At 45.5% G+C, this 16,618-nt stretch overlaps 2 protein-coding genes across 2 annotated transcripts in view; one reads left to right on the top strand and one right to left on the bottom strand.

Annotated features, from left to right (window-relative positions):
- MNAT1 (MNAT1, CDK activating kinase assembly factor) overlaps positions 1-14,955 on the bottom strand; it is a 116,332-nt gene extending 101,377 nt beyond the window's left edge. The window contains exon 1 of the mRNA XM_021402812.1: positions 14,781-14,955. Within this exon, the coding sequence (XP_021258487.1) occupies positions 14,781-14,869 (89 nt within the window). The 5' untranslated portion in view covers positions 14,870-14,955. The remainder of the gene's footprint in view (positions 1-14,780) is intronic.
- Positions 15,088-16,618, top strand: part of SIX4 (SIX homeobox 4) — an 11,521-nt gene continuing 9,990 nt past the window's right edge. Inside the window, exon 1 of the mRNA XM_021402800.1 lies at positions 15,088-16,424. Within this exon, the coding sequence (XP_021258475.1) occupies positions 15,583-16,424 (842 nt within the window). The 5' untranslated portion in view covers positions 15,088-15,582. The remainder of the gene's footprint in view (positions 16,425-16,618) is intronic.

Genomic DNA, 16,618 nt, shown 5'->3' on the forward strand with positions numbered 1-16,618 from the left:
ACACCAGGAGAGACCATGTAAATTGAGTCCCTCTGCTCCAGCTTTGAAAGGGCTATGAAGGGACCTGAAAATTCTCACCACGCTTCCAGGCAAAGAGTTGCATCCTCCCCAGCATAGCTCTTTTCAAATTGCAGCACTTCCAGTAATCCACAAATGATCCTTTCATTCACAGGAACATAAGCTTTACACAATACAAAGAGATGGTTCTTGTGATTTGTTTAAGCCAAATCCAAATCCAAGCTATACAGTGTTCGAGCAAAAGAAAAATGGAGCCTCTGCATGCTCAGGCTGTCAACTAAAGCAAACACATTAACCCCCACAGCATGCAAAAGGGAAATAGTGTGGGATTCAACAGCCAACAGCCAAAGTTTTTGTGCATGGTGTGGCCACTTCACGTTGAACAAATGCTACCAGGACAGCCGATCTTCTGGTGCGGTGCTGAAACCATCATCAAAGAGACACATGAGCACTGTATACAGACTTCTGAGTTTTTTGTTTTTTCTTTTTTTTTTTTAAACCAGCATCACATATGGCTACAATTGTGTGGTACAGTCCAGTCCTACAGTAGCTCATTCTTCCTGCAAATCTAGGCTGCTCCGGCTTCCCACCCCTCGTTCAAGTCCTAAGGCTTGCATTCAGCTGCCTGGGAGCAGCACAAGGAGCTAATCCAATTGAAAACCAGTTGAAAACCATTAAATGGATCACAGCCCTGCACTGCCTCACCTTTCAATGCCAAAAAAGTGGTAGGAACACACTGGAGGACAAGCATGTGATAATGGGGATATCTGAATTTCAATGAGATGGACTTACCATGAAGACTCACTGGAATTCACCATGCATGTGTCCAGCAATTTTCTGTATTACTTTTTTACCAAACTGCTGCGCATCTTTTTCCTTCCTGTCACCCTTACACATAAAAGGCATGGCCAACAACATACAAAGTAGACAAATATGCATCCAGTCACAAAGCTTGTACTTGCTAGAAGCAGAGCACAGGCAGACTCAATGTTTTGAGCACTAGCAGTAACAGAATACTACTGAAAGGGCACAATCACATATGCTTGGCAGAGCGCAGCCTTTCTGTTCGTGATGCAGCTTAAAAATGCACAGACAAAACCTGCATGGGAAGGGGCATGACTGCCAAAGAGTCTCAGAAAACAGAGGACTCACAGAAAAGGCAGAGAGGTAGTTACATAACAGGTATTTTTTCTGGTAGTAACACAGCCTTCATGTTGCTTATCCCCACCTCTTCGTACCTGCATTGGCATCACAGCTTGCTGCCTTTCTGATGTGCAGATATAACCATTTGAGGGACTGGGACATAAGGCATAACAAATGCAAAACAAGTGGAAAAAAAACGAAAAAAAGACATCGTGCCCAGAGTAATCTCACTCTTTTACAAACTCTACTGCTTCTTTTTATCTCGGTTTCCCTTCCCCCAGGATCAAACTTTCAGTTTTAATATTGCACAGCAGCGCTGAGATGACTCAGTGGATTAGCTGCCCAGAACACTGGGTTATGCAAGTTACCTGCCATCTATGTGCTCCACGTCATAACGCTAAATAAAACCTTCAAAAACCTTAAAAACTATACTGCAAAGCTGAAATATAATTACCTTAACAAACACAAAAACCTTTTTTGGAATGCCCAGGAGCTATTCATAGAATCAGCACAGTCTGACTTTAACACTTTTCACAATGAGGCTCTCAGATGGCCATCTTTGTTTGCTGTGGAAGTAGGTTGCTGGAAAATGAAGGGTCGATGGCAAAGTTCTAACACTCCCCCCATAGAACACTTCTGAAATTCAGAGATCCATGTAAAATCTTGATCCTCCTTCTCATCAGTAAGATAAAGATAGCAGTGCTTTTGTATCACATGAAAAACATATAAGCATGAAAGGTTTTGTATCCAGAGCCATTGTGTACCATAAAAAAGGAAGAAATGAACAAGCCTATTATTCATGACAGACGCTTGATAATGTCCAGTAAATAACTGTCTATCAAATAAAGACAAAAATGTTCTCTGAATATAGTACTAAACAAATCCCTGCAAGATGAAAAACAGCATTCTATGGCAATAGTCATACGTTACCATATATACAGAGCAACCAAGCTCATACTGAACAAGAAAACCTTCTTCTAAAATCTACAAACTTCTGTGCGCTGAAATCCAAAACAAAGACTGGAATGTAGCTTTTATGTGCCATTTGTATATACCTTTAGAGCCCCAAGATAAAAACAATCAAATTTTCCTCAAAGCATCTGAAAAAAAAAAAAAAGCTGCAGAAATAAGGAAAATAAAAAATACTTTTTACGAAAGTTCCTCCAACCTTGCAAAAAAAACAAACTTTCCTCATAATAAAATGAAGTTGCATTAGGATATTTATTACAAACCACAGTAAAAAGCTGACCCAGACAGCAGGTCACACTCGAGACTGGCAACTAAAATAGCTGGTGTCACTCAGGAGAAGTTGAGGGAGAGTCTTTTAAGACTGCTGAACTAGTAACATTCAAAAACAGAACAAACACACACACTGCTGTTCTCAACCACCTTCAGTCTCTAGGGCTAATAGTCCCAGCCAAATATGAAAAGTGACTCTTAAGACAAACTCAGAATATACTGTTATCAACTTATCTTAAATCAACTGTGTTAAGTAAATGATTTCACAGAGAAGTGACTATCAGAAAAGATGCGTGCTTTTCAGGAGTGAAAATAAATAGTATGGCTCTGATCAGAAAAGTAATTGCCACATAAGGAATCCCACTGCTCCTATGGACTACACAGGCATTCAAGAACCTGGTGAACAGAGCACATCTTCGAGTATACCAGCCTTGCCACACAGCTGTTACCTGCCCCACTGCTCTCCTCTGCACAGCTAGGAAACAAGAAGCTTCATTAGGAATTTGTATTCTTTAATTAGCCATCAGAAATTCAGTAAATATACAAATCAATACCTAGTGGAAACGTCCATCATTGATACATGTCTGACACTGCCCAGCTGCTCCATAAAATGCCTGGAGCAGATTGGAACAGCAAGTTTACTTCCCTATTCAGGATATGTCAGATTTACTTGCCCACACCACATCTCTTCTATTAAGGCAAGAGTCTCTGAAAGCCTTGCAAATCGGGTAGGGCAGAATTCAGGAGGTAAAAAAAACATATTCTTGCAGGGATACACTCAAGGGACCAGGAAACAATTGGAGCCAGGTCTTGCAGAGACTGCGGGCTGTGCTGCATTGCTTAACTTCCCCTGGCAAAGACTTGCATCCCAGCAGGACAGGGCTGGCTGGGGAGGCAGAAGCCCAAAGCCAGGCCACTCCTGCCCTGTCCCTGCTGCCTGAGGATGACAGCCACAAGGCTCCCTGAAGCCTGTGCTGGTGGCACACAGCTAGCAGCACAAGGCAGGGACGATGCCACAGCTTCTCTCAATCCCTATTGGCAGGGATAGAAGAAAATTCTGGTGCTGCTACACCTACCTGAAAGAACATCCATGTAATATGTTCAGCAGACATTGGTGTGTTTCATTTGCAATGCTGTTAAAACGTGCATAAAATGTTGGATTATTAAAAAAAAAAAAAAAATGTGAGAGAACATCCCAATTAACCCTGATAGTGTAATGTATCAAGTAAACTAAGGCAAGAAAATAAGAACAGCCAAGAGCAATCAGGATACTAATATGCACCACACACGCATAAATTTATCGTGGCACTAAAATAATTCAGATTTCTTTAAAAAGAAAATATTAAATACAAAATTGCATACTGCTGAGAAAGAGGGTGGAGCAGAAGCTACTCCCTACATCACCTTTTGTATTATTACAGAGGCAATAGTATGTGTAGTAGCGAATGTTTCTGGTTATTAAACTTTATGTTTCTATACTCGATGGCATCGTATTATATATGGCCTTTTCCTGCAATTAACCTCCAAAACAAATTAAATATTAATGGATAGACGTCAATTATGATTTTGAGAAACAATAAAAGGATCATAAATTAAATACTGCAGCTAGAACTGTAAAGCCTTTTCACATGATCAAAACAGTGTTTTAGCCTTAACGTTTTCCCATTCTAATGGAAAATGTAACCACGCACTCATAGATGTGGTCATTGCACACGACCTGGCGAGCAATGCCATCTTCTCTGTAGCTCCACTCCAGGTAAGAGCGAGCACAAGGAGCCGTGGAGCTCCTCCAGCCAAGCCGAGCAGCACAACGCCATCTGATGCTGCACAGAGATCTTCCGTTTGACACTGTCCAGAGTGCAGCAGGATATTTTTGCAGCTATTCCTTGACTGCTTCCATCTTCTGCAATTCATTATACACAATTCTATATTTCGCTCAGTAGTACCAGCTCTGCCACACACGCGAAGAATTTTCCCACTATTGTACTTTCTAACTAATGAACTAACCTTAGGCTTGCTAAGGGAGGGGGGAAAAAAGCCACAAAACAGAAATACTTTGAAATGTCACTCAGGCAACAGCCTCATTGCTTTAAGGTCACTGCTTCTGTTTCCCAAGGCTGATTTTTATGAAAAAACAGAGGTCTGAAACAAACCATTTAAACCAGCTTCCAAATGTAGTCCAAAGCTGATTTAAATAGCAGCTGCTTGATGCCGAGATGCACAGCCCCTCCCACGCTGCACCACGCCAATCATCAATGGCTGCTTTACAAATTGTAAATGACACGGGACACGTTGTTCACAAACAAATCCGATTTATGGTTATATTCAGTTGTTCCTGTTACCTGAAATTAGAATTTGAAGCTCATTAAAAATGAATGCGTTTCAGAGAAAGTGGAGGCACTGCACTATATTGATGAAAGCTTCATTAAATTTTCAATGATAAAGCTGCTTCTATATTTGTGAAGGAAGGACGTGTGGCAGAAAGACATCGGTTGGGCAACTCTCCTTCAGGCAACTTTGCATCTTTTCACCATCACTAAAACCTGAATCAGAATGAAATCCTGAACTAATTAGGTGTAAGAGAAAGTAGTGGAGGTCCATTAAGTTCAATGAATGATTGCTTTCAGATACATTCGCCAATTAGATAATAGAAGCTCAAGAAGGAGGGAATCAGTAGAACTCGGGAAATGGGATCCAAATGATCGAGCTCACAGAAAACACAGGCTGGGCAGGATCTCAAGTAATGATGCAGTTATCTCTCTGAACTACCCGCTCAGAGACATATCAAGAGTATTGGAAATAAAGTCTTACTTGTGCAAGTAGAAATATAAAGCTGCATCCAAGTCATAAATACAGCCTTATTTTTTCTGCCGGACTGAAGCTAAAAAAAAAAAAAAAAAGACTACCTGTGACAGAGCACAAATAGGTCAGACCGTGTCTAATTTATAATTCCCTCATGCTACCATCAGTAAGTCAGACAATTAAAATCTCCGTATGTAAATCACTCATAACCAAGCTGCATGAAAGAATGCAGAATCAAACTGCAGAAGCGAAAATCCCAGCGGTCTGATCCCTCTGGTGGTCACGCGCGCTGAGAGAAACGCACTCCATCTCTGCAGGCCGTTACCCCTTCCCTCAGGAAGGAAGGCTGAGGCAGTCGGCTGCTCCCCTCTTCCATCCATCAGCCTGCTTCAGCCCAGCCAGGCAGTGGCTGGAGGCCTCGTGCCACGTCACTCCTCTCTCAGGCTGCACGGTATATGGCCTGAGCGCTGCCTTTTTCCCCTTCAAGTTATGTGCTTGCCTGCCAGGAACTGAGATGTAGGGCTGATCTTTTCGGCTTGCCAGGACTGCCACCTCTTTCAGCCCTCCGGACAGGCAACACTCAACCAATGTGCACGCAGACAATGTCATTTTATCCTTCTTTATTCTCCCCATTCAAACTTTGCTTCAACAAATTTACTTTTTTTTCTTCCTTTCCAGTTTTCCTTGGCATGCACAGTGAGCATTAAACAACTGACCTCCTCAAAAATCACCATGAGGCACTATTATCCTCACATCACCAGATAAGGAAATTAAGCCAATATAACGCCTGAAGCATGCCCAAATTTCACATTCCTGATTTGAGGGTGATTAGCATTAGCGCTCTGTAGGATTTCCTCTGCTCAAAGCACAGCTCCCAGGGAGCGCAGGAGCATTTCCACAGCCTGTACTTCTGCAGGGCAGCCTGAGTAGCAGGTGAGCCCTTGGGAAACACCAGGCTTTGGGAACGTGGCAGCTCCAGAACCCTGCAAAGCACCTCTCAAATGCTGGGTGCTACTTCAATCCCACAAGGGAAAAGCAAGCTTTCCCCTTCTACATCTGCATTTCACTCACTGCCACAAGGTAGGGCTGGGAGTCACGTCCCCCCCCCCTTCCAGCTCCTCTACAAACACTGCAGTTTCTCCAGAGCCACAAGATGTTTCCCAGACACGTGCTCTCTGCAAAAGAGAAGGCTCTTTCCAAAATTTCTCACTTAGCAGCAAAGTTTCCCACGTGGACCCCAAACAACTTTCATTCCCTAATTTCATCCCAAGGAACAGGTCTCCAGGGGGCTGCTGCTCTCATGCACCACTGATGTACTGCCCACATGGAGACAGCTCACTCCGGACGTGTCTGCTCTTCCATCCTGTGCCACCTTTCCCCAAAACCGAACAGACAGAATAGAAAGCAAGGATCTGTTTAACAAGATTTTAGGTCAGGTTTTGTTGGAAGACTAGAAACAAGAAGGTTCACACAAATATAGTAATTCTAGACTAAGGTCGACAGACATGGGCCTCTCCAGCTCCCAAACTGCCCCAGTGTTGCCTGGCTCACAACATCCATAGCAACACCGCATCATCCTAGTATTGCCCGCAGTCCTAAATGTCCCCTTTCTCTCCTTTTGCAGGATGGTAGATTGTTTGTTTTCCCTGGAACAAGGGGACTTGGTGGATTTAAAGGCAGCCTCTCATCTCCAGGCCACAGCAAATCAGTCACAGTTATCAGACTACACAACCACCATTGACAGCCCTTCCTGATGCCATCCAGGGTGCGTAAGCACTAAGAGTTTTCAATCTTAAACTTGCAGACAGCTACTCCCAGAACAACCCGAACCCTTCTCTTTACACAAGGCTATTCATACACTCACGTTAAAGATTATCTAGTCGTTAGTTACACATATAGACTTTTCAGCTCCTAATCTCCACGAAGATACCAATTTTTATAGGACACACACATGACACATGGCAAGCAAGGACAACAAAGGCATTGCGTGTGTGTCTGCCCGTACTTGCCTGGAACAAGCAAGGTCTTCCTCCCTCAGCCTGGCACTGCCAGCAGTTCTCGTGATGTATCAAATCCTGGCGTCAAACCTCCAGCCCAACCAGACCAAACACTTCCCATGCTGACTCCCAGGTTTGAAGGTGTCAGTATCAGCCAAAGCACTCCCTTCAGTTTTGCCATCTAGGAAAATTAGAAGTTCTCCACAACCTGGGCAAACAGACCGACAGCCTGCTGACACTGCTTGGCAGTACTAAAAGTAGGGAGCAGAACATTCTTAGGACTTGAGAACTCTGACCTGAACATTGCTTCTTAAAAAGCACCTGCTCCTCACTCTGTACCATCCTGCTGTTTTCCAACTCGCAGTAGAACCACTTATCTTTCTCTGTAACTTTAAGGAGTTAACATCCTCAGATTAAGCCCAGGATTCTGCAAATGTTTAGACATATATTTAACCTTTGTGCTATTCATTGGAGCAGGACTGTGATAACAGTAAAAATAATTACCTGTGTTTCCCAGTTTGAAGCATAACAATCACCAAACCAGATTATTTGCTGGTTATTCATTTGATCATGCTGATCAGACCTGTTCTCTCTTTCCTGAACATGAATGTTCTCTCTCCCATGTATGGTATATACAATTACAAAGGAAGAACAACTAAGAATATCGTATCCAGAGCATCAAAAGTTGATTGCAGCTACAGAACTCTGATTTTGTCATGTACATCAGGAACTATTGTGAAGCTCTTTTCTCAGATCAGACCTTGTCACAAATAATTATTGCAAAACATTAAAAAAAAACATTAAAAAAAATCAAAACCCGGCAGATCTCACTACAAAACTCAGTTCACTCTTAGCATCAATTCCTATTACTGTAGTAACAACCAGAGCAGCCTTTCTGTGGAGAAACATCCACCACTTCCTGCATGTCATTAAATCAAAAAGGGAACTGGAGCTGGGAATCCTAACTGCCCACTACACAAGCTCAGCAGCTTGTCCCATATCCTGCTACCATCAGGGAAGGTTTTTTTTTTTCTTTTAAATTTCCTAACCAGATCTGAACACTGGAGTACTCAATTCAATTTCCAAAATGCTGACCTAGCCTTACTTCAGACTTCACCTTCACTTGTCCTTGGGACAAAAAAAAATAACAAGAAAGCAATGCCTCAGACAAAGAACACAGAAACGCAACTTCTCAGCACTCCAAGATGGCATTTTCAGTTCTGTTCTGCTAACAATTTAGTATTATCTGAGACACATAACAACTTTCATAACTCAGGAAGATACTTGCTTAATTTCCTAACTGTTCAATCTAAGCATATCACTTACTAGCATCTTCGAGCCCAGGCAACCACACAGAACTCAAATGTCCTTCTTCCTCACAAACCCACAGAATTATAAGCTTGAATTATAATGTAATAGATGTATTTTTAACATCATTCCAACAGAAGTATTTAGACCGTGATCCACAGCCAAATTGAAAAGCAAATATTCACTGTCAAAACTGGATGACAGAAGGAAATAACCTCTTGGGTATTTCAGCAATGATTTAACCACCTCCCATGACTAAGTTGGAGAGGCTTTAAAAGAGTAATGGGATGGATCAGAGACCAAAGACCACCTAATCTCAGTTAATAAAAACAGGAATAACTCCAAAAAGACAAAGAAAGACGACCTCGATTTTTATACCCTGAGAATTCAGGAGAAAAAAAAACTCTTTTTGAGGGAATATATTCAGCTAAAAAAGAAATCATTTGTGCTTCTTCCTTTGAGGATGCAGATAGGCTTCGATTTTGCAGCTATTTCAAACAAGCGTCAGCCAACCTCACTTCCCATGGCAAATCCAAGTGAAAAGCTCCATCATGTTTTTCCCAGCTCACCCAGAAGAAATGGTTAAAAATTAGGTAAAATGCCGCATACTAGGTAGAAAACCCAGTGGTCTTAAAAATATAAATATACCTCACAGCAAATTTTTAGGGTACAAGTGACAGCAATACAGTACAATAGCTTCTGTATCTTGCATTTAAGATGCTTCGTTTCGGAAAAAAAGTTTGCTGAATAAAACTCAAATATGTATTTAAGCACTTAATTCCCACATGCTTAAGTTAAAATTACAGGTCTGACAGATCCTCACAACCTACCTCCAATCAGACTTCTTCAGACTTAACTTGGCTTAGGTACAGTTTTATGTTATTTTCCACAACCTCTAGGGCTTCCCCCTCCATCCTAAAAGACAGTGATTTTCTTGAACCACACTGCAGAGAAGAATGCAGCAGGAGGCCAAGCAATCTTTTCACTTGGAAGGAGATTAAACACAAAGATTCCAAACTTTTTTCCAATGACTCCAGCCCCACATGCTGGCATGAGACTCTGCTGAATTCACTGGGGATGCTCATACTTTCAACTCCTGGTGAATCTGACAGCCGCAAAACTCCAAGTGCTCCTAGCATTAAAATAAACAAGCAAATAATGAAACCTCTGTTTCTTCATTTTAGCAGCCGTTAGCACTGCAATTAGAGTTCTCCGAGGATGCACTTACCCCCTAATGAATCCCTGGAACAGCCATAACAGGGTGCAGGGCAGATTAGAATCCCCACAACACAACCCACTGAATTGATGTCTCCCCTGAGCGATACAGAGCTGGGCCTAGAGATTGTAAGCGTTGTTATGCCGTCTTCATTTTGGAGCCTTATTAACAAATTAAATGAGAAATAAACGCGTGTCCCTCTGGGAAAAGGAGAAAAAAAAATCAATTTTAATAAAGAGCCTAGACACCTTTCCGTAAGTCTCTTGTGGACAGGAAGAAGACAGCAGAAAAGTTTATGATGAAGCAAATTCATTAACAACCATCTAATATTGCAGCAGCGTATGAACAAAGGCAAACACAGCACAGGGGTGAAAGCAGCAGCAGAAAGCAAGGTATCAGTTTTCTGCAGAGGCTGCTCCAGTGCCCGTGCCCATCTCCCAGAGCTGTCAAGCATGGGAAGGACACTTTGCAGAGACAGCACAGTGCTAGGGGAGAAAGGGAGTTTCTGTGTTTTTGTTAGTCTGCAGACATTCGTGCTTCCTCTCTCCAGCTAGGATAGGTCCCAGGTAGCTGGAGCAGCCCCACTGACTCCAAAGGAGCTTTACACACCAGCTTCCCCCCTCCTCCCTGTAGCAGGCAGCAGGACAACAAAGCAGAACCAGCAGCCCCAATTAACTACTTTTTTACGTAAGACTTGTGTGTCTGATTGTTGGAGACCATATGGTCCAAGTTTACAGCCAACAGTAAATGTCTTTACCCAGCCCTGTTTGCAGTAACAACCTCAACATTCTTTTAATGCAGTTTTTGGTGGACGCATTTCCTTTCCTCTTTATGTAAGTAAATCACAGGGATATGCTTAACCTGCCTCCTAAAACTCAGCATAGGCCATGAAATTCAAGCAGACCAAATGAAAGATTAATTCAGACTCTCGAAGCCAGGTGGATTGCAGCTCCACCGGCAAGCACGCACCCTGCGTCTGTATATTCAGAAAAGACATTAGGAATCTGAAAAAAATAAAAATCTGTATTCAAAAGCCTTTGTGCACGCATGACAATTCTTCAGACCGAGCCTTTAAAAAGAAGGCAAAGCCAGCACTTCACCTTAGAAACTAATGCATTGCAGAGCTTTAATCAAGCACTTCTCCATAATTAGACACGCTTTCCCCTGTGCAAAAGCACCTTTAAAGCCAAGTATGTGATGCCTTGAACCACTGAGATACTTAAGAAAATAAAAAGACATTCGTTACTCTTGAACTGAGCATTTCCATACTAAGTCCCACCTTAGAACAACTTTTAGCTGCTAATTTATCATCTGCTCTCCCCGTGACAGGGAAGATTTATAGTGGAAAAGGCTTATTTAACATTAGTGTAATGCCAAAAACACATGGTATTACACTTTTTGTTATTTTGGTCAAGAAGCAATAACTAAGGAAAATACTAAAAAAATACCCCCCCATATATTCCCATAGTCGTGGGGTTTGGCATGGTTCCATCGGAGTGAACTGCAGTGGCAGCTCAACCTGAAGGACGTTTACAGCACAGACTGATGTCCAATCTTATCCCCTTGCAGTCATCTGGCTACCCCTTATCTCTGCTGCAGCACCACAGCATTTATCAGCGTGCTGACCCCTATCACCAGTGGATGAGAGCACATTCCAGAGCCCCCTGGCCACGGGAGAACTCAGCGTGGCAAACATACAGTGTTAGGAGAAAGCTGTTCTGGGCTGTTTTAACACAGCCTCTCTACTCATCTCTCGTTTGCCTATCTGCCTGTGTCGCTGTGCTTGATGCTACTTGCACACATAGATCCTAGGATCCAGAATAGATCTGCTGGCAGGGTCTAGGTCACAGTAAAAGAGAGATGAGAGGCTAAATAAGTACTAGACCACATAGAATCTACTCCAGACTCCGAACCAGAGAGATTTATATTAGCAAAATGAGGAAGGGGAAAAGGATGAACAGCAGAATGGCCAAAGCACAGAACTTTATAGCAACAAGGTCCTTCACTGCAGACATCTGCCAAAAAAGGAAAACAAAAGAAAAACAGGAGCAAACAGGACACACATTGCCCAACAAGCTCTCAAAGACTTTGAGATTAACTTTGTTTACACAAGAGGTAGGGAAAAAGAAAAAAAAAAAAAAAAAAAGCTATGGAAGGAAGTCTCTTCTAGTTTCATTCTAACCAAAGGGGAGGAACGAGCTAGGAAAGTGAAAGCAGAAACTTTCAACTCCTCAGCCAACAGAAAGCATGAAAAGGCACCACTTGCTATTCTTCAGGAGGGCAGAACAGCCACAAAATAAAGAAAATGAACTAACAATAAAGGAACAAGCTATCTGAAAGCCAGAAGATCTGAAATTCACTGACAAATCACCTCAGCCAAGTATAAGCTCTTTAATTATTTGAAATCCAACAGATTTTGCATGTATTCCCTTTTGTAAAACTTCAAATAACTGAAAGTGATTTAAAGTGAGCAGCACAATTATTAAAACAGGAAAAGTCAAAGGATTAGGAAAGAAACAACTGGCAGACAAAACTGAAGGCAATAAAATATTCCTCCAGAACGCATGCAGCAAAGGAAAGAGCAGTTAAGTGTGTGTTAATGCATCATCTCTAACAGATAAAGCCAAAGCATTCAGAGGGTTTTCTGCATTGGTCTTTACTAGGTCAGACGGACTGGCTAACAAAACTCCTGTCAGCATGCCAAAACCGGGAAACACGTGAGAGTAATTGCCTCAAAACTCCCAAGCAAACATCAAACAAGGACAATTAAGGCAATACAGTTCTGTAGGCAACTTATTAATCTTCACCTATGGACAGTATTCAGATGTTACTGCATTAAAAGAGTACTTGAAGGTTTCCAAATCTGGCCCACGTAACAATATGTACCCTACAAAAACTGACATAGGCAGTTATCAAAGGCCATTTCTGCTCTACACATCAGGTTCCAGCAGCCTAAAGAAGGACAAAAGCAGCGAATTCTGCAGAGCAGGAAACCAAATACACACGGTAGCATAGACCAGTCAGGGTCACCATCAGTCCCTGGGATGATGCTGGAATACGTGAGCTGTCAAGCAACCTATTTGCTGTGTTTTTCAGGTAACAACGCAGTTAAGCATCAACATGCAATTTAAGAACAAACCATATCAAGGGAACAGAATTTCCATCAATGACAGAAGAGCAATGCAGATAGGGAAATGTCAACTTGAGGCAATAGTTTTGATTTTGTGAGACTTTTGACACATCAATTAGCAGTCATACAAACTAAACAGAGTACACACTGAAGTACTGAGAGATTGCTAGAACCCTATAGGAAGAGGTCAGTTACCTTTATTTTAGAGAGAAAACAGGTAGCAAGTTATTACCAAGAAACAGCTTCAAGCACGGAGGTTTTTGTAACACCGTATGGAAATAAGTACTTGTAATACTAAAAACACCACTTTAAAGGGGTTATTACAAGGATACTACAGAGGAAAATGACCCACTTGAACCACATCAAGATGAAAAGCTCTTACAACAGAGGTAAAGAAACGCAGAAATCCTACTTACACGGCAAGTTCAATTTTACCCTCACGCATATATGCTTTAAGGCAGTGGATCCCCATTGCAGTACCCCTGCACTGGGAAGGCAAAGGAGGCACTAACCTCTCTGGATCCAGGCAGGGTCAGCCTGGGTGGTTCTGCACAGTCCTTTCCACCTGCAGATACCTGGGCTGTCCAAGCCCCAGGCTCCAAGAGCTCAAACCACTGATCTGGCCTTGCTGAAAACAATTCCAAATGCATAAGTGCAAAGAACAAGAGGTGAGGAAAGCAGAGGCAGTCCCCGAGCAGTTAGGAAGAAAGAAGGAGAGCCAAACAGGAACATCAGTCCCAGGTAAGCTGGACCCAGGGTAGCATAACATGTGACCGATCTTCTCAAGTAAAGTTCAACTATAAAAAGAAAACATTGAGAACCAAAGGAGAGCAAACTGAAACACGCTGTGCTCTGCTGGAAGTGGCTCTGGAGGAGCTTGAAAGCAGAAGATCATGAACATCACCATTGCTTTGATCTCCATTGGAAAAGAAGATAGAAACATCATTTTAAAGCTGTACAGCCTCACCTAAATCAGCTGCTACCTTTAGAACTCCAGCTAATGCTGCATTTTCACACAGCCAGCATCACTGTTACCGGAGGGACACTCCTGCTGCCTCTCCCACCTGCAGCAGCACCACCAGGAGAGCATCTGCTCTCTTTGGTGGCAGCAAACGTGTGCGTGGATATAGAGGACAGGATCAGGGAAGGGGATTAAAACCAACCTCTTTTTTATTTTTTTCTCCCCTAAGCAATATAACATAAATCCCTTGTTGCAATCCAGTTTTTTTTTTCATCCTGATAACTTACTAGATCAGCACACAGCGTTTTTTAGGCTGTCTGAAACATACATATTATCCTAACGTGTAATGGGAAAAAATAGAGAGATACATTAAAAAGATTAAAAAAAAACAACAGAACAGATAGCTACTACAGTATGGGGGTTTCTATCATGAGTATCTAGAAGGAATTTAGAGCAGCACCTTTACAACTTTCCCAGAAACTATGGAAGAACTCCAGAGCTGTCAGTGCAAGTGCTCAGACTGCACAATGCTCACATCAGCTACAACCAGCAGCGGGAATTATCCACGTGTTCAGCTCTGAGGGACAGGAACAACATTGGTAAGGACCCCACTGCTGCGAAAGGGATGTGCTGGAGAAGCACCGCCAGCACACGCTCAGAACAGTCCAACATTTAAAGCGGCACGAACCCTTCAGAGAAGGCATCACTCATTCACAGCTGTCAGAGTAATATATACATAAGGGTGTTTTTCCCTCAGTTACCCAAGCAGAGCACTAAATACAACCGAGAAACTTTTAAATCGACCAGAAACGCTTCCCCCTCCCTCTCTCCCCTCCATACCTCGAATCCTCACCTGACCGCAGCCCGAGAGCTCCGCACAGCACGAGGGCCCTCCCCGGGCCCGAGCGCTCCCAGCGGCACCCCGGCACCCCCACGGCCCCCACACGACCCCCGGGCCGCACTCACAGCGTGTGCCCGCAGACGTTGACCATCAGCTTCAAGGAGGGGTTGCGGTACTTGGTGGTCTTGCAGCGCGGGCAGCCCAGTTCGTCCATGGCCGCCTCCTCCCCTCGCTGCTCGCTGCTCCCTTCCGCCTTCCGCCGCCCGGTGCGCCGCCAAAGCGGCCCCCCGGCACCGCCCGCCGCCCCGCGCGTTCCGCCCCGCGGCCCTCAGCACCGCGCACGGCCGGGCCGGGCCGGGCCGGCGCAAACCGCTCCGGGCGGCACCGCGCCTCACAGCCCGCTCGGCTGCGCTCAGGGGAGCTGCCGTGCTCCGCCGCACGAGGAGAAAAGCTTTATTTTTCCAGCTCCGGCCCCGCGGGAGGAGGAACTGACGGGAACGGACGGAGGGGGCCGCGCGGCTCCAGGTGAAGGGAGGAGGGAGTGGGGGGGCTGAGGAGAGCGGGCCCGTTTGATTGACAGTTGCCATGGCGACGCGGGAGTCCCCGCCCCCATTTGGCGGCGCAGCCAATGGGAGGGCGCGGCCGGGCCAGCAGGCTGCGGTGCCATATAGTATTGCGGCGGGGCCGGGAGTCACGTTGGGGGGAGCCGCGGAGAGGAGCCCGTTTACACTACTTTGCTATAGCAGCTCTCGTTAATGGTTATTGCGTGGCCGGGAGGAAACCTGATCGGCTAGAGCCGGCCGAGAGCAGGAGCAGGAGGAGGAGTGGACTTTCCGGAGAGATAGAAAAGGGGGGAGAGGAGGAGAAGGGGACACCGCGAGAGGAAAAAAAAAAAAAAAAAAAAAAAAAAGGAAAACAAACCAAGTCATGTCTTCTGCCTCCCCCGCGGACGAGATCACGATCAAGCAGGAAAATGTGATGGAAATCCTCTCAGACGCCGGCAAGGTGCCCCCGGACGGAGCGGCCGCGCTGAGCCCCGCGCCGCCGCCCCCCCCCGCCGCCGCCCCGTTCCCCATGGAGCACGGAGCCGCCGCCGGGGAGGAGGGCAGCGCCGAGCCCGTCCTGCTCCACACGGAACTTTTGGCCCGGAACCACCACGCCGCCGCCGCCTCTCCCTCCTCCTCCTCGTCGTCCTCTTCGTCGTCCTCCTCGCAGCCCCCCCTGGCTTTCTCCCCGGACCACGTCGCGTGTGTGTGCGAGGCGCTGCAGCAGGGGGGCAACCTGGACCGCCTGGCCCGGTTCCTGTGGTCTTTGCCCCCGAGCGATCTGCTACGTGGCAACGAGAGCCTGATGAAAGCCCGGGCGCTGGTGGCTTTCCACCAGGGCATCTACGCCGAGCTCTACAGCATCCTGGAGAGCCACAACTTCGACTCGTCCAACCACCCGCTGCTGCAGGAGCTGTGGTACAAAGCTCGCTACACCGAGGCGGAGCGAGCCCGGGGCAAACCCCTGGGGGCGGTGGACAAGTACCGGCTGCGGAGGAAATACCCCCTGCCCCGCACCATCTGGGACGGCGAGGAGACGGTGTACTGCTTCAAGGAGAAGTCCCGCAACGCCCTCAAGGAGCTCTACAAGCAGAACCGCTACCCCTCGCCGGCCGAGAAGCGCAACCTGGCCAAGATCACCGGGCTGTCCCTCACGCAGGTCAGCAACTGGTTCAAGAACCGCCGCCAGCGGGACCGCAACCCGTCCGAGACGCAGTCCAAAAGGTGAGCGCTCGCTCTCCTCCCCGCCCCCTCTCCCGCCGCCGTCTCTCCCTCTCCCGGCCCTTTCTTCCCTTGCAAACATGGCGCTTACCTTCGGCCTCCCTCCTTCCCCCTCCCCACTCCCTCGCTCCCAGCGCACCCCCCCGGGCACAACTTTTCCGGCCGTCTCTATGCGTGCGTGAGGCGGGGGAGGTGGG

The sequence above is a fragment of the Numida meleagris genome, chromosome 6, assembly GCF_002078875.1.
Source record: "Numida meleagris isolate 19003 breed g44 Domestic line chromosome 6, NumMel1.0, whole genome shotgun sequence".
NCBI classification, from domain to species: domain Eukaryota; kingdom Metazoa; phylum Chordata; class Aves; order Galliformes; family Numididae; genus Numida; species Numida meleagris.